The sequence below is a fragment of the Eptatretus burgeri genome, chromosome 10 (assembly GCF_056783735.1).
Source record: "Eptatretus burgeri isolate ZD-2024b chromosome 10, Ebu_testis_v1, whole genome shotgun sequence".
In the NCBI taxonomy this organism is placed as follows: Eukaryota; Metazoa; Chordata; class Myxini; order Myxiniformes; family Myxinidae; genus Eptatretus; species Eptatretus burgeri.
In genome coordinates, this window is record NC_140970.1 from 103620884 (window position 1) to 103645450 (window position 24567).

Here is a 24567-nt window from a genome sequence, read left to right on the forward strand (position 1 = left end):
CCCACAGAGTGGGTTTTTGCCCTCATGAAAGCAAAAAGCCACAATGTCGTCAATACATACCGCATGCTCCATCACGAGGCACTTGTTGCAAAACACATCGATGACAAATTGCATCATGTTCTGTGGGATGTTGTGAAAATGGTGAATTATGTAAAGGTACACCCCCTGAAACACACACTGGTTGGCATACTTTGCCATGAAATGGGTGCTAACTTTAAGCGCTTGGTGTTCCACTCTGAAGTGCACTGGTTATCACATGGGGCAGCTTTGAATTGTAGGTTTTTCACTCTGGAGAGAGTTGGCTGACTTTCTTTCATCTGAAAATTCAGACCTTGCCAGCTGTTTAGAGGATAAGTCATGGATGCTGAAGTAAGCATATCTGGCAGATGGTTTGCAGCATCAAAATGTACTTAATCAGAGCACGCAAGGCTATGAAGTCTGGATTTTTAACATGCAGGAGAAAGTAAGTGCATTCATGCAGAAAGTCTCCCTGTGGGAAAGCAAACTCCAGGAGGAAGTCACTGAAATGTTTCCACTCTTTCACCAGAAAAATCTAATGTCCAATGCAGACGGCATCATACCCCTTATTTTTCCCCATCTGATGCATCTGCAAGACTACTTCCGAGACTATTTCCCAACCTTGACAACTCAGACCTGAACTGGATCCGAGAGCCGGGATAGCTGGGATAGGTGCACATCTCGATCTGAAGTCACAATTGGAGCTTATTGAAATGTCAAATGAGGTGGTTTGAAAATTACGTTCTCTGCCCTTTCACTCTCAGAGTTCTGGATCTATGCAAGAAATGACTATCCTCCCCTGGCTGAGAAAGCTCTGAAATGCCTTTTACCATTCATTACAACCTACTTGAGTGACAGAGGATTTTCTGCACCCAAAGTACTGAAAACCAAGCAGAGAGCACACCTGCAGGTAGACCATGACATGCGTCTGGAACTAACTAATATCAAACCCCGTATTGACAAATTGTGAAAGAGCTACCAAGCCCAGCCATCCCACTCAAGGATAAGATTGATAGCCTGATTTGTTTTTAGTTTTGCACTTTTTGTTATGAAGGTAAATTGGTTTATCTTGTTTCTGGTAGTGCCACATTATTGTGTCAAATAGAAGCTCCATTGCTTTTAATTGTAAACAACAATACAAACAATGAAAGGAAAGTCTCATTTATTACTTCATGTAGGGTGAAGTCATGTTGCATGGACAGTGTGGACAATTATTCTTTTAAAATTGGGGTCCTCAGCCAGGGGCTCATCATATTTTAGGAGTGTTTGATAAGAAAAAGTATGAAAACACCTGTATTAGGTGATGATGATGATGTCAGTTTTTGATGAAGATGCTTCAAATTAATCCAAGCCAACAGGAAAAAAAAAAAAATTAAATCAGACAAACAAATGAACAAAGGATCGCTGCCTCCATTGCTCCCAAAAAGTTATTTGCCGTTAAGATGGATATAACCTCCCATTTTTGAGCCGTTTCAACCAGCGTAAGAATAAAATAAAATAAAAACTTCCTTTCATAATGTGGTGGTATTTTTACCTCAGGCTTCTGCTAGTACCAGCATAATTGCACAGCATTGGTTAACGTGGTACCAAGTGATCAACACAAGAGAATGCATATATTCTAAAGTGCTGAAAGCCAAACAAAATACGAGTGACAGCAGTTCGACCTTTTAAACATAAAGTCTGGTCATCATACAAAGGTTATAAAAGCAAGCAAAAGTGGAGAGGTCAGGAAAAGCTGCAGCTGTGCACCGACGTATGAAAACGGCAATACACAGAGTCGCAACGGACCACATAAGGAGCATATATTTATTATGTATGCAAATGTGCTGGAATTTTGGAACCACCACCTCGCGAGCTCACGCATATTATAGACTGCCCTTCCTTCCCCTCATTTCCTCCCAAACTTTTTCACTCTATCATACCCCACTACTTTCTTTCCTTTCTTTCTCCTCCCATCTCAATATTAATTTCGTTATTTTATCCCTCAAAAAGAGCTTACGTCATATATGTAGTTGGCTTGCAAGATTAGGTTAGCTCAGCAATCTCCATTGCCGTGAGACTAAAGCAAATGAAATCTGTCTCCATGCTCGCTGACCTTTTCAGAGATAAAGATAGATACCTATCACAAGGGGCCGGAACCGAGGAGCTGTGAAGGAAGGCTGTCAGTGGGGTGAAAGTAATCAGGAAGGGACGGGTGACTGCAAATGCTGGAACAGCATCTTATAGATAGATGCTCGGCATACGAACTCAGCTAAAAATATATGAACAATATAAAGTTCAGCTAAAATATGTGAACAATAAATGGCAAAAATAAGCCACTATGAGGAGAGAGAGAGTGTTATGTTTTACCTTGGTTGCATCAAGTGTGATAAATCCACCAGCAGTGCAAGGACCTAATGACACTTGCAGAGCTGCTTAACACATTGGTCATTTGTCTAATTCTTAATTATCTGTATCGAGTACCTTCCACAAATGAAAAAGTGCAATGATGAAATTACAAAAGGTTTTCAGTGGTGCTTTACAGCACACCTCCAGCTCTTAAAAGTAGCATGCCCATAATAAAGCTCGAGCTTTTTTAGAATGATAATGGAGCGATGAAGTCAACCGTTTCGTTTTGTATTACAACACAAAACCGAATGGTTACATTTGATATCGTTCCGTTTTGTTGAACAATTATTATTGAAATTTATATTATAAAAATTGAGTTGGGAGTGCAACAAGGAAGGCATTTTCAGGTTCATATACTCACCAGAAGGCCTGGTCACAGCGGCTACAAACAACACGACGTGCCTTCGGCTCGACAACCTCCACGACTGATGGGCAGTCAATGCCTGGACACATCTGTAGCTGGAAATGTGACTGAACAAGGAGAAAGGCACACAAGGTAACATTACGATATTGACGATGGTGTTGATAATGATGATGATGATGATGATGATGATGAGGATGAGCAATCAAAATAAATCTCGTAAAGTAACTTGTATTGTGCTCAAAATTATCTGGATTAACCATAGTTCAACTCAGTGACCACACCGTTTTATTTCTAGAAACTGAAATAAATTGACATTGTTATAAAATTACTCAAACCTATTTCCCTGCCTGATCTCCTTCCCCACGAACCTGATATCCATTTCTTTTCTCTGTTGCCCAACACACATCACCTCAGTCTTCTCCACACTCATTTCCAGCAGATGCTTCCCAAATGCCTCTTTCCACTCAACCACTACTTCCTGCATCTCCCACCTACTATCCACCACAACTGCCAGATCGTCCACATACAACATCCCTCCCAGAATACCCCTCATGTTTACCTTCCTGTTTACCAGGTCCATCACCATGATAAACATGAGTGGGCTGAGTGAAAGCGCTTCACTGCCTCAAAGCAATGTTCATGCTGAACTCCTCAGACATCTCAGGTCTAACGAAAACTCTTCCCTATGTTCCCTTGTACATCCCTTCCACCAACCAAACTTCTGCTTCCAACACTCCCGTGCATCTCAGTGTCGTCATCACCATCTCTCTCGGGACAGTCTCGTAGGCCTTTCCAGGTCCAAATATCCCAATGCCATCTCACTTTACACCCCCAACCTCTTCTCCACCAGCTGTCTCAGTATGAATACCCCATCCGTCATCTCCTACCCTTGCTAACCCCCTGCTGCTCTTCTCTGATCACCATCTCTATCTCCATACTCTTTCTTAGTCTCGTCCAGTATCCTCTCCAGAACCTTCATGACATGACTTAGGAGTGTAATGCCCTGTACTTCCCCGGACCTTGAACATCGCCATTCCCCTTCCATATTGGCACTTCTAACCATCATCCAAGCCTCCAGAATTGAACTCTCTCATACATACATACATACACACATACATAAAACAGCCTCTTTGTCCAAATGACTGACTTCTCCCACTGCAATTATCTTTTCTGTACACACCTCATCAATGCATGGTGCTCTTCCCTTCTTCATCCTCTTCAATACTGTCCACACCTCCTCTGTGATATCAATCAATTACATTTTCCACAAGACTACATAAGACAGTAGCTCCAGCTTGCCGTTGCTTCCTCCCCGGTTCCACAACTCGTTGAAATATCCTTCCCACACCTTCAATATTGCCCCCTTCTCTGTCACTTGCCTACCGCCACCATCCTTAACCGAAGATGATGATCTTAATGCATCGATCATCTTCTTCCCACCATCCTCTTCCAACTTGTTGTGCAGCCGTCATTACTCGCCTTATCTACTGCTCTCCTTGCTGCTTTCTTTTGCCCAAACAAGTGCATCAACCCTGCATCTGGTTGCCTCAATCCATCCTTCCTTTATCTTCTCTATTCTCTTCCAAATCTCCTCCTTTTCACGAAATGCCTTCACTACTTCCTCCATCAACAATACCTGGTTTATATCACTCAATAATGCACCCTTTCCTGACTTCATTCCACACAAAACTTCTGCAATTCCCCTCAATGCCTCTCCGTACTTCTTTCACTCCTCCAAACCTTCCACTTCTTCACAAAGTTGCTTATATCTGGCCCTCATCCTCTCCTTGTAATTTATAAGGACGTTGCCCTTGCACTTCCCCAACCTAATCATCTTCAGGCCCCCTGCTCTTAACATCCCCCCTCCTCTCCATCTGTACCACAAACACCACAGGCTTGTAGTGGGTGGTAACATGCTCTCTGGCCACTGCCGACAATCCTTAACCATCCAAAACTGTCGCTTCCTTACCACCACCAAATCCAGTTCTGTTCTACGCTGTCCACTCTTATTGCTTTCCCACTTTTGAAAGAATGAACGAGCTATGGCCATCCCATTCCTCACCACCAGCTTCACCAACTCTTGACCTTCTCTATTCCCCAACCAAATTTACCAACACATTCCTCTTCACCTGGCTCCACCACTCCAACATGTGCGTTAACATCTCCCGCAACGCAACGCATCACCTCAAGCTTAACCATTCCCATTATCCTTTCCAGTGCTTCCCTGAATTCCTGCTTCTCTGCCCCAAGCCTTCCTGTTTGTGGCTCATATAATGACACAACACAAACCATTTGCCTCTGTATCACCACCCATATCATAACTATCCGTCTCTCCCCTCTTTCCACTCTGACCACCTGCTTGCTGATCTCTTCTGATACTATTATTCCCATGCCATTACTCCTTCCATCCATATTTGTGTGCAACAGCTGTATCCTCCTACCAACCTCCTTGCCCCGTCTCCTTTCCATCTGGTCTCCAGCACACACAATACTTCCAACCTCCTTCTCCACCACCTTGACCCCTTTCCCCTAAATTGATCTCAAACTAACGAGTCAGACCTTGCTTCTGAACTGCTGCCCACCTGGCAGAACTCGTACCATCTTGAGTTGGGACTCTTTGGCCATCAACCAGCAGCACTTCACAGCCTGACCTGCTGGACCGACTACCCCAGCCTGTTATCATAATCCGACACACGCACACGCAAGCAAGCACACACTTCTTTCGCCACTCGTTCCCCCCTACCCCCTGCGCACCCCTTTCCCTCCACACTCGACTCCTCTGCCCCACCCTCAACCATACTTCCACCCCACTCACTCCTTCTCTTCTCTTCCCCCACCCACCCCCCCCGACCCGACTCAATCCCTCCATTTTCTTCCCACACCCCTCCCCCTCCTTATGTCCTGATCTAGTAAACTTAAAAACCCGACTATACGTAATTCTGTGGTAAGGTGGTTACGGTCAAGCAGCTGGCTTTCTCAGCTTTGATAGCTCGTCTGACTGAGGGTAACTTTGGTTCATTCCATCAGGCTCGCAACAAGTGTGTATACATCCTGAGGCAAAACATCATCTTCCAAAAGTCAAGACCGAACTCTCAAACCAGTCTCCTTCCTCCAAGTCATGGTGGCACCTTGTCAACTCTGCCTCTGGTGTCAGTTCCCCGTCCATCCCATCCTCACCTCAAGCAGCATTGCTGCCGACTCTGCCCGAGATAAGTCAGAATGTCTAAACTCTGCCTTTGCCTCCAAATTTCATGTACCCAACCCATTCTGTTCTATCCCCATCTTGCCCTGACATACCCAGGGCATACTGAACTAGAATGGGCACTTGGTGGAGTGCATACCTCTGCCATGTAATGCCTGATCCAGGAGAACATATCAGGCCCAATACATTTTTGAAATATCGTGCAAAACAGTGAAACCCCGATTAGGGCCCTGTCACACCTTGACGTTTTAGCCAGCGTATGGCAACATATCAAAATGTATGTAAAACGCTGGCAAACGATGAACTATTGATGTTTTTTTCAGTTTTGGGCGTATTCAAAACGAGTTGGGCGTATGCATAACGTATTAGTAACGTACACAGAACGTTTCGATAACTTATCGATAATTTCCACCAACGAATGCTTAGCGTGTTGTCGGCGTTCACAACCTATGCCCAACGATAGTCTAACGTATGCATAGCGTGCGACAGCGTATCGCCGACGATCACGTGGCATAGGCTATTAATAGGCTGCCGCTCAACAATTTAAATCATAATCGCACGAGACATCGAAGTGTCAACATCACCGTCATGCCCTGTCACACCTTGACGTTTTAGCCAGCGTATGCCGACATATGAAAAATTTGCCGAATACGCTGGCACACGTCGAATACGTTATGGGTAACTTCTGTATACATTAAGAGCACGCTGAAGCACGCTGGCATACGTCGGAGTACGCCAAGCTTGTCGACAAATTTTAAGCATCGACAAATCGACAAAATTAAGTCGACAAATCAAAATTTGTCGACGTATGCCAGCATATGACTCACACGTTCCGCATACGCTGGCCATAAGTTGTAGGCACGTTATGCGATCGTCGATACACGTTACTTGTAAGTTACTCATTAGTCGAAACACGTCAAGGTAATGTTTAGCGTACCCGAAACTTATTTCTAACCTATGAGTAACGTGCTTTGAACCTATGTGTAACGTATCTCCAACGCATATTGACGTATGTAGACGTATTTGACGTCTTCCGGATGACCACATAACTTACTGAACGTGTTTCTAACTTACAGCTACCGTATAATGGCGTATTGGCAGCATTTAGGGGAATTGGTATATAAAAATGGGCTTCACAGGAGGAACCCGTCAGTATTTCAGACTCCATGGTGAGTAGATGTCCATGTCAGTAGTATCAGTAGTAGTAGTGGGTGAGCGTGGCAGTAGTAGTAGTAGTAGTAGTAGTAGTAGTAGTAGTAGTAGTAGTAGTAGTAGTAAGAGTAGATGTCCATGTCAGTAGTATCAGTAGTAGTAGTAGTAGTCGTAGCTCCATGTCAGTACCAGTAGATGAGCGTGATGGGGAGGGTGTGGGTGATGATGGATCCTCCTTGCGTCCACGTCCACGGCCACGGCCAGGAGACTTCTTTGCAGCATTCTTCAAAGTTTTCTTCGGCATTTTTTTTTCATGTTTTTCTACGCTGAACTATTGATGTTTTTTTTCAGTTTTGAGCGTATTCATAACACGTTGGACGTATGCATAACGTACTAGTAACGTACAAAGAACGTTTCGATAACTTATAGATAACTTATACTAACGAATGCTTCGCGTGTTGTCGGCGTTCACGACGTATGCCCAACGATAGTCTAATGTATGCATAGCGCGCGGAAGCGTATCGCCGACGATCACGTGGCGTAGCCTATTAAGAGGCTGCCGTTCAACTATTTAAATCGCTGCCGCTCGACTATTTAAATGGACGCTGCCGCTCGACGATTTTAATCATAACGAAGCTAAACATCGAAGTGTCAACATCATCGTCATGCCGAAGAAAACTTCGAAGAATGCTGCCAAGAAGTCTCCTGGCCGTGGCCGTGGACGCGGACGCAAGGAGGATCCATCATCACCCACACCCTCTCTAACACGCTCACCTACTACTACTGACATGGACCTACTACTACTACTACTACTACTACTACTACTGCTGCTGCTACTACTGACACGCTCACCTACTACTACTACTGATACTACTGACATGGACATATACTCACCATGGAGTCAGAAACACTGACGGGCTTCTCCTGTGAAGCCCATTTTTATATACCAATTCCCCTAAACGCTGCTAATACGCCATTATACGGTAGCTGCAAGTTAGAAACACGTTCAGTAAGTTCTGTGGTCGTCCGGAAGACGTCAATCAAATATGTCTACATATGTCAATATGTGTTGGAGATATGTTACACATAGGTTCAAAGCACGTTACTCATAGGTTAGAAATAAGTTTCGGGTACGCCAAACATTACCTCGACGTGTTTCGACTGATGAATAACTTACAAGTAACGTGTGTCGACGTGCGTCAATGATCGCATAACGTGCCTACAACTTATGGCCAGCGTATGCGGAACGTGTGAGTCATACGCTGGCATACGTCGAAAAATTTTGAGCATGCTTAAAATTTGTCAACGAGCTCGGCGTACTACGACGTATGCCAGCGTGCTCTTAACGTTTACCAAACTTACCCATAACGTATTCGACGTACGCCAGCGTTTTAGACAAATTTTTCATACGTCGGCATACGCTGGCTACAACGTCAAGGTGTGACAGGGCCTTTAACGTCATTTTGTTAGAGCGTTGTTTGAAATACATTACTGTTTACAGTATAAAACACGTTTTTCACACACTCATCATGAATGCTTTTAAATTGTATCTCTTAAGTGTTAATGCACCACACAACCTGAGGGAAAAACGTATCTGCACTGCAAATCAAATTGCTTGTTATCGATGCCCACAAGTCATATTTCATAATGAATATGTAAAGCAGTGGAGTCCAGCTCTCGGGGGCAAGATACACTTTTCAGGAATGTTACTTCTGTGATACTTAACGACGCTATGAAGAAGTGAAAATGTTTAACATCGTGAAAAAAAAACGACGCTATAAAGAAGCCTTTTAAGGAAAACACTAAAAATGGTGCACAAATACATCTCAGTAAAGCTAACACATCTCAGCGACACGAACGCATCATGCAATGCAAAATAAAAAAATAACCGCATCGCACCATTCGAGTGACGGCACATCCGGCGCTCTATTTCCGTTCATCTCCCGCCATCCCTCGCTGTGCCATAGCATTATCGTGCTTGCTTTTTTCTGTTACAAAGTGATTGCAATGTTAAATATTGCATCAAAACGGCCAGCTCATGTTAATGTTGCATCTGAAAGCAAAGTGTCTCGGAAAAGCATAACACTGGAACAAAAAATGAAGGTGATAAGGCGCTTTAATTCAGGTGATCGGGTCATGGATATTGCAAGTGATATGGCACTTGCTCCGACTATGGTGAGAACGATCTTTCAACTTGCGGACAAAATTAGAGCTAGTGGCCAAAATGTGACGCCTTTGACTGCAACTAAGGTGACACGAAGTAGAAGCAGTGCGATGGAGCGAATAGAGAGAATGTTGTCCGTGTGGATTGAGAACCAAAACGAGCGGACTATACCCCTGAGCCAGCTGGTTATTATGGAAAAGGATAAAAGCTTGTTTGAAAATTAAAACAACAAGAAGGCGAGAGTTCAACAGTGGAGAATTTTACAGCTAGCCGAGGGTGGTTTGAGCATTTTAAGCGTCGCAGAAACCTGCACAGTGTCAAGATGACTGGCAAGACTGCGAATGCTGACATGCAGGCAGCGGTCACCCTGCCTATCATCTGGCGGTCAAACCGCAAGGCTTGGATGACCAGGGACATTTTTCATCCCTGGTTTGTGCATGATTTTTGTCCAGCAGTGAAAACTTATTGTGAAAAACATAACTTTGACAAGAAAGCGCTGTGACTGTTGGACAATGCACCTGGTCACCCAGTCGACCTCAACTCCTAATCAACTGGCATCAAAGCTGAAGTTGTGTTTCTTCTTCCAAACACAACTTCTCTCCGACAGCCAATGGATCAGGGCGCCATCGCAGCATTCAAAGCTTACTACCTGCGACGCACCTTTTCTCAGCTAATCCGTGACACCGATGGCAAAAACTGCCAATCATTTTGAGGCTTCTGGCAGTCTTTTAACCTCATGAAAGCCGTTGAAAATATCGCTGAGGCCTGGAGAGAAGTCACAGACCACTGCATGAATGGTGTTTGGAGGAAGGTTTGGCCGGAGTGCATCAAGGACTTCATGGGATTCGAACCCGAGCTACCAACACTGCACAATGAAATCGCCAAGATGGCCAATGAAGTGGGATTCCATGAAGTCATGATTCCATGAAGAAGATGTCAAGGAGTTGCTGAACTCTCACAGGGAGAGCTTGACCAATGAGGACCTGATAGAACTCGACCAACAACGGGCTGAAGAACCAACAGAAGAGAGCCAATCAGAGAGGGTTTTAACGTGTAAAATTCTTTCAACCATCCTGAATAAAGTTAATGAGGCTCGAGATCTTGCGTATAAAAATGATCCTGACTTGGAACGCAGCACTGCAGTGAAAACAATGGCGTTGAATGCTTTTTCATGCTACAATGACCTCCACAAGGAGAAGAAGATGACCAGACAACTATATTTCGAATCATTCTTCAAGAGAAAACAGCCTGAGCCTGACTGAGGGTGACACGGATAACCCCACTACCTCTCCCTCCCCCGAGCATCCCCTACTGACCCCACCGAAACCACATCGGAGCAAAGGCATTCAGTGGCATCAACACGACTGACATTAGCTCTGAGATAAGACCATTGAGTGTTAAATTAACTTTGTTTCTGTTCATTTATTTACAACCTGTGGATTGCATTTCAGATACAGTATGTATTATGTTCGCATCAATATACTGGGTCATTCCATGTCAAATCATCAAAGAATCTGCCGTCATCTCTCAGATTTTTGTAAAACTTTGGGAACCAATTGGAACCCATGAAAAACGGCAAGAACTCAAATATTTTTGCTAACAGCCTCTTAATTAGTGAGATACAGACTAACGAACTTTGGACTAATTAGCACGACGTCGCAAATTCAAATGGCCATATCTCTAAAAGTATAACACCGAGAGACCTGGTTTTGGTGTCATTTTAAAGGTATTTTCATGCCCTATGAATTTGTCTGGGCAACATTTTCCTACCTCCAACCACAAAAAAAGTTATCACAAAATATAAACTTCAATCGTGAATCCCCAAAAAAATGTATCCTTCAAATTTCCTCAAATTCATCCCAGAGGTACCTTATGATGTCAAGAAGCTTCCACATAAATTTTGTGATGGGCACTCCCATAGTTTCTGAGATATGAGCAATAATGTACATGTACGTATGGCATATAGGTTCGAAAATCAGCATTCGTTATGTATTATACAATCAATAAGTGAGTTCATGTACACAGTGTTCACTAACCTGACTTAGGCTTTCAATTTCCTCTTCAATGCAGCAACAGCAGCACTTGTTTCTTCCCCTCAGGCCCAGTTGAAAATGAAAGTATATGATACTTCAAAGCAATTGATGGTCGTTCCCTGTGTTCCCTGTCATGGCTAGGTTAGAATGATTGTACAATACATTACAAATGCTGATTTTCGAACCTATATGCCATACGTACATGTACATTATCTCAGAAACCATCGGAGTGCCCATCACAAAACTTATGTGGACACTTCTTGACATCATAAGGTACCTCTGGGATGAATTTGAGGAAATTTGAAGGATACATTTTTTGGGGATTCACGATTGAAGTTTATATTTTGTGATAACTTTTTTGTGGTTGGAGGTAGGAAAATGTTGCCCAGACAAATTCATAGGGCATGAAAATACCTTTAAAATGACACCAAAACCAGCTCTTTAGGTGTTATACTTTTAGAGATATGGCTATTTGAATTCGCGACGTCGTGCTAATTAGTCCAAAGTTTGTTAGTCTGTATCTCACTAATTAAGAGGCTGTTAGCAAAAATATTTGAGTTCTTGCCGTTTTTCATGGGTCCCAATTGGTTCCCAAAGTTTTACAAAAATCTGAGAGATGACGGCAGATTCTTTGATGATTTGACATGGAATGACCCTACTGCATATTAAACCACATTATGTTATCGACGATGCGAATGGAAGTTATAATTATAATTATAACATCGAAAGAACGCATCTACCCAATAATACATGCAAGTCTGAGAAATTAGACCCCGTTTAACATCGTGTTCTTCTGGAATGCATCTACAATGCTAAGTGAGGTACACCTGTATATCGGTTTAGCACGATCTCTCAATGGTGATGAATCACTTAAAAATTATCATATCGAGATTCGGATCTTCACCAAAATTGAACCAATTCTTCCTCGTCACACACCCAACGTATCCACCAGGTTTCGTCCGAATACATCCACAACTTTTTGAGAAATCGTGCTATACATTGTTTTTGGTCCTGTCTCTCAATGGTGAAGAATCACTTTAAAAAATTCAAGTAGCCGGATCCGGATCTTCACCAAAATGGAATCAGTTCGTCCATGTCACACACCTAACCTCTCCACCAAATTTCATCCGAATCCATCCACAACTTTTTGATATCCTGCACACAAACAAACAGACCGACAGGGGTGAAAATAACCTCCTTCCACCTTCGGTGGTGGAGGTAATTAGGCGTCCTTCTCACCCAAGAAGATAGAGCAAGTTCTGTGCGGCCTTAACCTGCTTTGACGATAGGCCCAGATGGCATCAGCGCCCATGTCATTACATCATGCTCTACTGTTTGCTTCTCATCGAGTGAGCGTGCTTCCAATTACAAGCGGAGTCATGATATGATAAATGGAGAATGCGCATTGTTACGCATACTAAAGAACAATTGTGAAACAGTAACATGGGCTATGTAAGCACCGTAGTTTACTTGAGTAAATGCAATCGCCCTCATTAAAAAAAAAAAAATTCAGGAGAGCGATTTATAGCTACATATGCACAGGTAACAAATAGATGGATTCTTACGTACTAAATGCAACAAAGGTATACATTTTCACGATCTACCACATACATGTTGTGCAAAAAAACATAAAGCCCAGTTAGAAAGACCTTTGCTTGAGTGCGGTGAGCAAACTGTTAGATCTCACCTCAATGTAATCACGCAGGAGGAACTTTTGGTACTTCTCCCTGAGCTCGTCCTCCCCGAGAAGAGGCAACACAAAGGTTTCTGGTGCACGTACAAAGCAGTCCTGAGCCATGCAGGTAACGTCTGCACAGAAGAATCACCATGGCATTAAACAGAGGCTCCAAACAAACATAGACTCGATAATGCCATTGACGACACCTGCGACCTCTGCCAGGCCACGTCACACACTACAAAACACATTGTGGAAGACTGCAGCACGGCAGTGGCTGCACGAAGGCAAGAGCACAGCATCCGAGACGTTTGGGACCTCTGTGGCAATCCTGGGAGATCGATCGGCTATCTCCGTGCCACGGGTCTGTTAGAGTAGAACTGACCTGGTCTAATCAATCACAGCAATGGCTCCAAAATGCACTGAATAGAAACATCCGCTCAATGTGAAAAGTATCCAGATGGGTAGCAAGGGGTTTGAATTGCTCGATTCATGGATACGCTCTATCTGGTGAAATACATTGCCACTAATCTTTCACGACAACACTAATCTTTAATCAAACAGGCCATTATAAATTTGCGGGATTGTGGGTGGGTGAGGGGAGGGGAGGAAGCACAAATAAATAATATAAATAACCCACCTTCGGAAACAGTTCAATTCTGCTCTTCCCACAAGGGATTCAAGCTGGCAATATACCACTATCTCATGCCACACCCCATTAACCCTACCAAACACGTCCATTAAACCAAATTTTACTTGCAAGTTACCGTGTTTCCTTCGCACTTCTCTTTTTTCCTGTTCGTTCATTCTCTTTGCCCATTGCATCCACCTGTGCTATTGACCACATCTGTACGATGCCATTTTACCCCCATTTACCTTGCTCTTCCACGATCCAATAGATGGTACTATTATGGATCAGTAATACACCACACCAGTAATATAATTATGGATCCTGTGCAGATCAGTAATAATACATGATTGGAAATGCTAAGGTGTTCTGTGGAAAAGGCAACTTAAATGAAACAAGTATCGTAGTCAGTGTGTGAAAGTGCAGCCTGCATATGTGGAGCTCAATAGAGGGCTGGAATGCCAGCATTACTTTGCAGACGGCTTTGTTCAAGATAAAATGTTTCAATAACCTGATAACTATATTTCTGTATGAAAGGGAAACGAACTGGGAAAAGGAATTATTATGGGACATTTTGATCCGGACCGATGGTCAAGCCTTTGGGCAGACATGGAATGCAGACTTTCAAATTGACCTTGTGTTCAGCACAATATAAGGGCGAGCAGCGAGCCATTCGAGAGGAGGAACTACGATGTGAACCAGAAGCCAGCTCCAGCAGAGTGATTGGCACTTTGAGCGGTGGTATGCTGTCAAGTTCGTTTTGTGAAAGTGAGCTCTGTGAACGGCGTGGGTCGGGCTGCGACGACTGCGGGTGCACTACAACAGAGTGTGCACATCGACCACAGTCGCGAGCCAAACCCATTGCATCTTTGCGGATGTGGGTAAATCCTGCCGGTGGACCGTTGAGTTCACGAGGAACCAATACAATTTTGCCGGTGTCACAGAGCTGACATACAAGCAGACGAACCCTCTCTGGGCACATCGACAAAAAGGCCAAGCTCATCCTCCTCCCAAGGCGTCCCTGGGCGCAGCGTGATCCCTAACTGCGAGTAGTGGACACAAATTCAACTGCTTACTTTGTTGGAAGGGAAAAAAAAAAAAATCACCCTCTGGGGACTCGCAATGCGGCTGTCCAGTTGGATGTCACTTCACGGGACCTCATGCTCCAACCGGAGCAACAGAGCCTTCTTTGAATGTGAAAGCAACCAACTTTGAGACCAACTCGTATCCTGCTGAAGTGCTGTATTAAAATGCATGGGAGAAGGAGTTAAAGGGGGTACTGGAGATAAGTTGCTCAACGAAGAGTTGTGAGAGCATTAAAAACAGCATTGAAACATGTGTGTGTAACTTTGGGGGAGTTTTAAAAGCATTGAACGTGGCATGTATTACTGTGGGGAGTTTTAAAGTCATTGAGTGTTTCTTTTAAATCATTGTGATGGGTTCTTATTAAAGGGTATTAAAGTTTGAAAGGTAGTAGTGATTGCTAATTGTTTTTTCAAAAAGCGTGGTGATAACAGAAGGGTTAAACAAACAAGAATTTTTTTTTTTTTTTTTGTATACCTTGGTCGAGGCTCGTATGAGAGCTAACACACAACTCACAGCAAGGAGGCATGAGACAAGAGGGGCGGGAGTGGAAGGGACAAAACATTGGGGAACAGACACAGGTGAACTGTGGAAGGGAGAGGGATGGGGATGGGACGGGGAACATGGCGAGGGGAAGATGGACATTAAAGGGACTTTCAGGAAGGAAAGCAGGAGAATTGAAGGAAGTGGGCTTGGGTGGATTATCGGGGGTAGAAAAGATCGAGGATTTGGATGGGGGAAGATAAGAGGTGGTGGTGAACAGCTGTTTTGAAAGCCTGAAGGGAAGAATGGGAAAGAATAGAGTGAGGAAGTTTATTCCAAAGGCGGGAAAAAAGAGGAATGAAAGAGTGAAGATGAGCAGTGATTCGTGATTTTGGTAGTTTTACCAGAAGGGGGTTGTTGGCGGACCTTGAGCGCCCTGTGGAAATGTGGTTGGGACAAATCGCAGATAGAGCAGGGGGGGCAAGGCTGGAGAGGAGTCGGTAGAAGACAGAAAGACCACCGACCAACCTGCGGTGATTGAGTGAGAGGCCCAAAGACTCAGCTTCATTGCGGGAGATGCCAATGATCTTAAAAGCCCTGGTTTCGACAGCGTGAAGTCGAGAAAGGTGGGAGGCAGGAGCACCAGCCCAGAGGGGAGAGCAGTACTCCATCAGGCTACGGACAAAAGCTTTGTAAGTGGTCAGGAGCTCAAGAGGGCCGAGGAAGGACTTTGCACGACGGAGGATTCCCAGTCGGCGACTGGCTTTTGAGGCGAGGTTGGAAATGTGACTTTCCCAGGAAAGGTCATGGCAGATAGTGAGACCCAGAAGCTTGAAAGAAAAGACTTCTTCCAGAGGATTGTTGAGAAAGTGGATGGGGGGTTTTGTAAACGGTCCTTTCGAAGAGACATAGTGAGAGTGTGAGATTTGTCTGGATTGAAAGACATGTTCCACGTGTTGGACCAGTTTGTGATTTTATCCAGATCTGCAGTGAGCGAAGAAGCTGCTGCTTGCCGGTCTGAGGGATGACAGATGGTACGGCAGAGGGTTGAGTCATCGGCAAAGAGAAATAGAGGATTTTCCAGAGAGTCCGAGAGATCATTGATGAAAACCAGAAAAAGAACAGGGCCCAGAACGCTACCTTGAGGAACTCCAGCCTGCACAGGAAGAGGGGATGAAAGAACTCCATTTAGGGCCACACGTTGACTGCGACAGGAGAGGAAGTCTGCGAGCCATGAGTGGAGATGGCCTTGAATACCATGGGCAGAGAGTTTGGTGAGTAGGGCAGGGTGCCAGACTGTGTCAAAAGCACGTGATATGTCCAGGGATACGGCTCGGATTTCCTGTCTGGCATTGAGGACCTCCATCCATTGATGGGAGAGCAGTAGCAGCATATCTAGGGTAGAGTGACCTGGTCTGAAACCAAATTGATGATTGGAAATCAAGCCATTGGAGAAGAGGAAGGATTTCATGTCTGAAGCGATGATGGATTCCATAACCTTGCTGATGGTTGGGAGAAGGCTGATTGGTCTATAGTTACAGGGATCTGTTTTTGCACCTTTTTTATGCAGGGCAGTGATGTTAGCAGATTTCCAAGCAGATGGCAGATGACCTTGGGAAAATGAGAGGGTGAATAGAACAGAGAGAGGGTGAGCAAGAGCAGAAGAGCAGGCTTTGAGGACACGTGGGCTGATGCCGTCTGGACCGGTTGCAGAATCTGACTCGAGGTTTGAAAGCAAGCTCTCCACCTTGTCAGGAGAAAAGGATACAGAGTCCAGGGACAGTTGGGTGCGACTGGGTAAAGTGGGTAGAGATAGTGATGGGTTTGGGACACAAGATTTAGCTGCAAACACCGAGTTTAGACATTCAGCTTTATCACGTGTGGATTTATCACTAATTACAAAATCCAAAGCCATATTTGTGGAAATGTGCCAATTGATGGAAGTCTGGCATGGCTTTCTAACTTGCTTATTTGTGTCAAATGGTACTTAATGGAAAAGTGTTGAACTACAGGCATACCCACCTACTCCACAGCCATCACGAACCAGCAATTGACAGTGCTGCTCCCAGCATGGGCGGCAAAAGGCGTGCTGGCAGGCGAGGGAGAACAAACGATCGAGACGTGTTGACTGCAGACACACGGCACACTGCGTGCCAGATGAACGTCCTGTCTGAGAAAGCATATGGAACAACTACATTATCACTCAGCAATCATGTGCCGTGCATTGTGGTGGTCAGAAAATGGCAAGTTCAAGTTTAAAAGGCCGATTTCGGTTTTCACCGAGCTGACCAGTTCTGCACTTCTGGGAGGTACTCACGGTGCCATTCTTCACAAAAGCGTCGATGAGTATCTTATTCCTGCCATATTTGCATCTGTAACAGCAAAGCACACAATTTCACACCAAAGTACTGACATAATAAGAAGCACTAAACCAGCCTTAGTCATAAAATGAGGGGGGAGAGGGGAGAGCAAAAAGTGTCGAACCTATTTGCTGAGGATCTATTCCATATTGACTTTGGTGAGTACAGACCTAAACACTGCAAAGAACTATTGAGATGAATGATTGCAGAAATAGCACACAAGCTGCTACAAATTTATCCAAATTGGTATTTGTCCTAGGAATGGGAGGGGTGTGTGTGTGTGTGTGTGTGTGTGTGTGTGTGTGTGTGTGTGTGTGTGTGTGTGTGTGTGTGTGTGTGTGTGTGTGTGTGTGTGTGTGTGTGTGTGTGTGTGTGTGTGTGTGTGTGTGTGTGTGTCTGAAAGATCAACATTAATATCGTGCCGTCGGTGTGTGAAAGGAGTCGCATCGACAAATACCTTATGCGAGGCTCGGCATTATTAAACAATGTCTCCTTTGAAAGTGCAACTGTACAAAGGCAGGTACCCTCACCTGTCAGCAATTTCTGAAAGACGCCAGTGAAAGTGACAAAGGACCAGCTTGGCAACGTCAGGCTGAACCTGTGAGAAACCACAACTTGAGTTTTTGAACCAGGTGGAGCACTCAACACACTCCGGTGGAGAAGTTCCGAACTTCTTTATGGTTATTTGGTCATTCATTTAGAGAAGGTTTCACCAACTATGACTGCGATCATAGCAGCCATATAGTTGGTAAATTACTGTAACCGTACAGAGTATGCAAAACCATTTCATGAGTTTAGCATTGTAAAGGCACACCAGGGAAAAATATTGAATTTGTGAGCAACACGAGGTCATTGATAAATCATGGATTTCATAATTTTATTTTTAAACAGCATACCAACATGCTGCCTATACAAAAAGTAATACTGGATGAGCAAATGCAATCTCTTACCTCTATGGAGAAAAATAAACAACAAAATATTTCAAAACGCAAAGCCCATCTGCATCCACTTTGTACTCAAACTCAACTTGATGAAAACGAAATTAAAACGATGGAACTTTTTATTCATTTGTGTTCTCAATATTCTCATAATAAAGCTTTGTTGAAGATTTGATAACAAAAGCTAAAATGGTAATTAAATAAACACGGAAGCGGTTTAACAAACAACAAAAAAACAAGCCGTTTTGTCCTTGACGTGTTGTGGACGGGCTGATACTCAGTGTGACTTTACCTTTTGACATTTTGACTCCATTATTAAATATTTTCTCCATATTCTCATCACAAAGATTTGTTGAAAGTTTGATTACGGAAAGATCAAACGATTACAAAAAATTATGGGCTGGACACACAGTCAGTCATTATCATTATGCACCGTTATCTATATATGAATATGCTAAGAGACCGGCTTTGTCCATGCTTCTGCTCGTGGCAATGACGTGTGCGTTTATTTGACTGCAAATCCACCTTTGTGTGTTCGGCATTTGTCGTCGGTATTGTGACTTTTGTAAACTTTCGTTTCGAGGGTGTTTTCCAGCAAAAAACACACATTCTGCCCCTTTCAGACAGCCATGTTGCATTTGTGCAGACAACATTATATGATATACATTTTGTGTATAAACTTTGTCTTCACACTGAATGTTGTTTGACCATGTGGCTCAGTGGTTAACTCGCACGCCTGTGGAACTGCAGCTCCAAAGTTTGAATCTCGCTGGTGGCAATTTTTATTATTTTTAATATCCGCTTTGTACAACACGAGCAAGTGAGCTTGACCTAGTGTTAAAGAAAAATAAATATATCTAAGTTCAGCGCACGCACGCACGCACGCACGCACGCACGCACGCACACACGCACACATGCACACGCACACTCTTCATGATGGATGAGTTTTAAAATTTTCCGTTTTGACCTTGGCATCATCTCAAAGCAGGAGCAAGTTATTCTTGGACTGCAGCACCGTGGTGGATGAGTCATCGGCTCTACCAATGTCTAGGCCGACTGCAGTGAACCAGGTCAAGACAAATTAAGAGCTTTGTCTTGATACATTACACACAAGTTCAACCACAGTGACAAACACTATACCTTTGTAAACATTTCAGCCAAGTATGTGATATTCAACCAGATATCGCACATGTGATTTCATGGGTTTGTGTCAGCCATTATTATCATCCTCCTCATAATCATCACTCTGCATTTACCAAAGAAACCCTGAACACTTTTGATCATTTTCCCTGCCGAGAAACAAATAGTTTAAAGGAAGGGGCCTCCATGCAAGAGTGCTTTCCCACTAGCAACCGCATTCTTGGAATTAATCTCCAAGGGGGGGTGGGGGGAATAAAAATAAACCCCATGGCTCATGCAGCTGTTCTGTGGACGAGCTCATCATGGCTATTTATAGTTACAGCAGACCTTCCACATTCTAGAAAAACCCAACGTTTACCCAAAATAGAGATAGGGGACCCAATTACAAAATGTATTGACTTTTTTGCCTAAATAACATCAGTAAAGAGAAAAGAAAAAAAAACACTCAAATTGTACATCATCATGATGATGATGATAGCGTGCAAGGTTGAGAGGACGTCAATGTCTCTGGCTTAAGGTCGTCAGGGTCGTCAGACTTTGTGAAGGAGGTGGTGATGGTTGGCCACTTTGCCTTGTTCTGCATATCCTTATATAGACCTTAAAAAGCATCCATCTCATGATTGAATTTCAAACACCTCTCAATGAAGACGAGTGAAAACCTCTCAAGATATGTTCCTCATTTTGCTTTCTCCCAAGTGTTCTTGGGAGTTCACGCTCCTCAACTTTATCCCCAAGTGTTCACGCTCCTCAACTTTATCTTATTTCCCCCTCCTCACTTCAAAACAGACAAATATTTTCACTTGAAAAAATATATATAAATATATATATATATATACATACATATATACATACATATATACATACATATATCTTCTTCTTCTTCTTCTTTCGACTGCTCCCGTTAGGGGTCGCCACAGCGGATCATCCGTATGATCCGCATAGTGATTTGGCACATGTTTTACGCCGGATGCCCTTCCTGACGCAACCCTGGTCGCCTCTTACGACACAGGAATATGGTACACCTATTTTAACCGGGGAATACACCGGCCCAGTATACTGGTACTCACTTCGCCGACCTTGGAAGGATGACAGGCTGAGTCAACCCCCTGGTGTATTCATTCAGAGGCCCAACGGAGCTTGAACTCAGGACCTTTTGGATCCCAAGCCACAGCCCTAACCACTGCGCCAACACCAGGCTCATATTATTTTTATATATATATATATATATATATATATATATATATATATATATATATATATATATATATATATATATATATACACACATACATACATACACAAGGTGGGGAAAACAAGTATTTGATACACTGCCGATTTTGCAGGTTTCCCCACTTACAAAGCACGTAGAGGTCTGTAATTTTTATCATAGATACACTTCAACTGTGAAAGACGGAATCTAAAACAAAAATCCTGAAAATCACATTGTATGATTTTTAAATAATTAATTTGCATTTTATTGCATGAAATAAGTATTTGATCACCGACCAACCAGTAAAAATTCCAGCTCTCACAGACCTGTTCGTTTTGTCTTTAAGAAGCACTCCCATTCTCCACTCATTACCTGTATTAACTGCACCTGTTTGAACTCGTTATCTGCATAAAAGACAGCTGTCCACACTCAATCATTCAGACTCCAACCTCTCCATAATGGGCAAGACCAGAGAGCTGTCTAAGGACATCAGGGACAAAATTGTAGACTTGCACAAGGCTGGGATTGGTTACAGGACAATAAGCAAGCAGCTTGGTGAGAAGGCAACAACTGTTGGCGCAATGATTAGAAAATGGAAGAAGTTCAAGATAACAGTCAATCTCCCTCGGTCTGGGGCTCCATGCAAGATCTCACCTCGTGGAGCCTCAATGATCATGAGAAATGTGAGGGATCAGCCCAGAACTACACGGCAGGACCTGGTCAATGACCTGAAGAGAGCTGGGACCACAGTATCAAAGAAAACCATAAGTAACACACTACGCCGTCATGGATTAAAATCCTGCAGCGCATGCAAGGTCCCTCTGCTCAAGCCAGCGCATGTCCAGGCCCGTCTGAAGTTTGCCAATGACCATCTGGATGATCCAGAGGAGGAATGGGAGAAGGTCATGTGGTCTGATGAGACCAAAATAGAGCTTTTTGGTTTAAACTCCACTCGCCGTGTTTGGAGGAAGAAGAAGGATGAGTACAACCCAAGAACACCATCCCAACCGTGAAGCATGGAGGTGGAAACATCATTCTTTGGGGATGCTTTTTGCAAAGGGGACAGGACGACTGCACCGTATTGAGGGGAGGATGGATGGGGCCATGTATCACGAGATCTTGGCCAACAACCTCCTTCCCTCAACAAGAGCATTGAAGATGGGGGCGTGGCTGGGTCTTCCAGCATGACAACGACCCGAAACACACAGCCAGGGCAACTAAGGAGTGGCTCCGTAAGAAGCATCCCAAGGTCCTGGAGTGGCCTAGCCAATCTCCAGATGTGAACCCAATAGAAAATCTTTGGAGGGAGCTGAAAGTCTGTGTTGCCCAGTGACAGCCCCGAAACCTGAAGGATCTGGAGAAGATCTGTATGGAGGAGTGGGCCAAAATCCCTGCTGCAGTCTGTGCAAACCTGGTTAAGAACTACAGGGAACGTCTGATCGCAGTAATTGCAAACAAAGGTTTCTGTACCAAATATTAAGTTCTGTTTTTCCGATGTATCTAATACTTATTTTATGCAATAAAATGCAAATTAATTATTTTAAAATCATACAATGTGATTTTCAGGATTTTTGTTTTAGATTCCGTCTTTCACAGTTGAAGTGTACCTATGGTAAAAATTACAGACCTCTACGTGCTTTGTCAGTGGGAAAACCTGCAAAATCGGCAGTGTATCAAATACTTGTTCTCCCCAGTGTGTGTGTGTGTGTGTGTGTGTGTGTGTGTGTGTGTGTGTGTGTGTGTGTGTGTGTGTGTGTGTGTGTGTGTGTGTGTGTGTGTGTGGGTGTGTGTGTGTGTGTGTGTGTGGGGGGGTGTGCGTGGGCGTGTGGGTGTGTGTGTGTGTGTGTGTGTGTGTGTGTGTGTGTGTGTGTATATTATGAACTCATTCTGCCTCATATTTACTTCCTGGGTTCATTCTTCATTTCCTCCTTTCTCATTACCTCCCAATTGAACCAACATTCCTCATGATTCAATTAATTTGCTTCTTACATTAAAAGCTTTTAATAACATTTTATGTTTCATTTGCCACATTTCACTAAAGCCCCACGTAATTATTCTTCTTCATAACTAGTCACTGTCATGAACACCCCGCAAATAAAAGACTACCGAAAACTAATATCAGTGTGGTATGATATCAAAATAGCAACCGAGTTTGCAATGGAGGGCAGCGAGGAGACGCGGTTGTGTAATTCCTCCATGCCAGACCATGAAAGAGCGAGGGACTCGTGCTGCGATCGGCACATTTTACCACAATAATTCAACCGAGAGCAAAACTGCGATGTGGAAACACACGTACAGGGAGGGCCTGCTGTACTATGAATTTACCCTTTCACGTTTTGAACGAATTCTTAATTATTCTCTCCATTCTCTCTTTGTTGAAAATGACATCTCAAATGGCAAAAAATTTATATTAAAAAAAAACACAAAACGCCCCTTCTGTTACATGGGGGATGGGTGCGTGAAAGTGCTGCCATGACATCAGCGCACTCCAAAAAACGGGGTGCAAATTTAACCGTGCTGATCAAGCACGTCTCAGGTTTATTTTTCATTGCTATGGCTCTGCTCTATGTTGATTCTGGTGAGTAGAGACGTCAGAAGCCCAAAGGAGTATTGGCAGGGAATAAACTTGCTAGTTAAGAACACGGAATAATTATCCACAGCAGACATCGCTTTCGTTAACAAAAGAACATGGTCAATAAAATAAGTCCAAGTGTAAATGTCCTCGGTTTTAATTAAGTGCAGACAGTAATTAAGGGTACGTTTCCCTATGGGGATTAAATAAAAAAAACAACAACATCGATAGTCAATTGGCATTCAATCATTGGGGTTTCACTGAATTAACTGTAAAACCCAAAGAATAGCACAAAGTACTCACTGTCTAATACGTGAAGAACCGAGCAAAGTGAATTTGATACTGGTGGTATTCACATGTACATGCTTGCCTCAAGAAGCGCTGCCGCCTCCATTTCATGCTTATGCAGGAGTCGCTCGGCTTCACGACGTGACAAGCAGACAAAATGGTACTCCTCGGGATCAAACTCTTTATCTGCCTCCTCCACATCCCTGTCCGCATCTTGGTAGTAGTGTTGAATGTCCACCTTATTAGCAAACATTAAACGATGGAAGAAAGAACAAAAAGAGAAAAGCAGGACTGACTCGTCTATCTTTTGGCTGAACGGAATAGTGCAGCACAGAAAGTACGCAAACACTTGTGCAACATGTGACCAAACGACCAACGAGAGTCTGAGATACAATTTTGTCAAAGTGCGTAATAATACAGTAATGACTCTGCAAGTTTAATAAATAATCAGCTTTAAAGACACCAAGAGAAAAAAAAATTTCAACAAAGCCCGCCACATACTAGCCGATGTTCGCCGATGCAACGCAACAACACTGTCGGGGATTAATCTTGTACAATCTCGTTTTGTCGTAGACCGTCGATGACTACCGCACACTACGAGACTGTTAATGACAATATTGTTGGGGGGGGGGGTGAAATGGCAATGAAGACAATAAAAGAAAAGAAATGCAGGGAGAGAAGAAGGACGATGAAAAGTCTGAGCATTGCTGCTTTAGCACTCGTGCTGGAATGTCAGCGACGATGTGCCAGGAGAAAGAGGTGTTACTGGGTAAAGCCCTTTTTAAAATTATTTTAAATTTTCTCAGCCCTGGGCTGAGAAAAGGCTGGCTCAGGGAGCGTTCAGTGACTTGCTGTTGGTATTTGCTGCA

General features: G+C 43.6%; 1 protein-coding gene across 5 annotated transcripts in view; it reads right to left on the reverse strand.

The window, feature by feature from the left end:
- ARIH2 (ariadne RBR E3 ubiquitin protein ligase 2) overlaps positions 1-24567 on the reverse strand; it is a 155751-nt gene that overhangs the window by 125540 nt on the left and 5644 nt on the right. For 3 of the 5 annotated variants that reach the window (XM_085899761.1, XM_085899760.1, XM_085899762.1), the window contains exons 3-8: positions 23781-23936; positions 18081-18148; positions 17508-17562; positions 17213-17381; positions 13009-13130; positions 2768-2877 (exon numbers count right to left, since the gene is read on the reverse strand). In XM_085899761.1, the coding sequence (XP_085755887.1) occupies positions 2768-2877; positions 13009-13130; positions 17213-17381; positions 17508-17562; positions 18081-18148; positions 23781-23936 (680 nt within the window). Of the gene's footprint in view, positions 1-2767; positions 2878-13008; positions 13131-17212; positions 17382-17507; positions 17563-18080; positions 18149-23780; positions 23937-24567 lie in introns of those variants that run through there. The other 2 variants (XM_085899763.1, XM_085899764.1) reach the window with 1 other exon arrangement.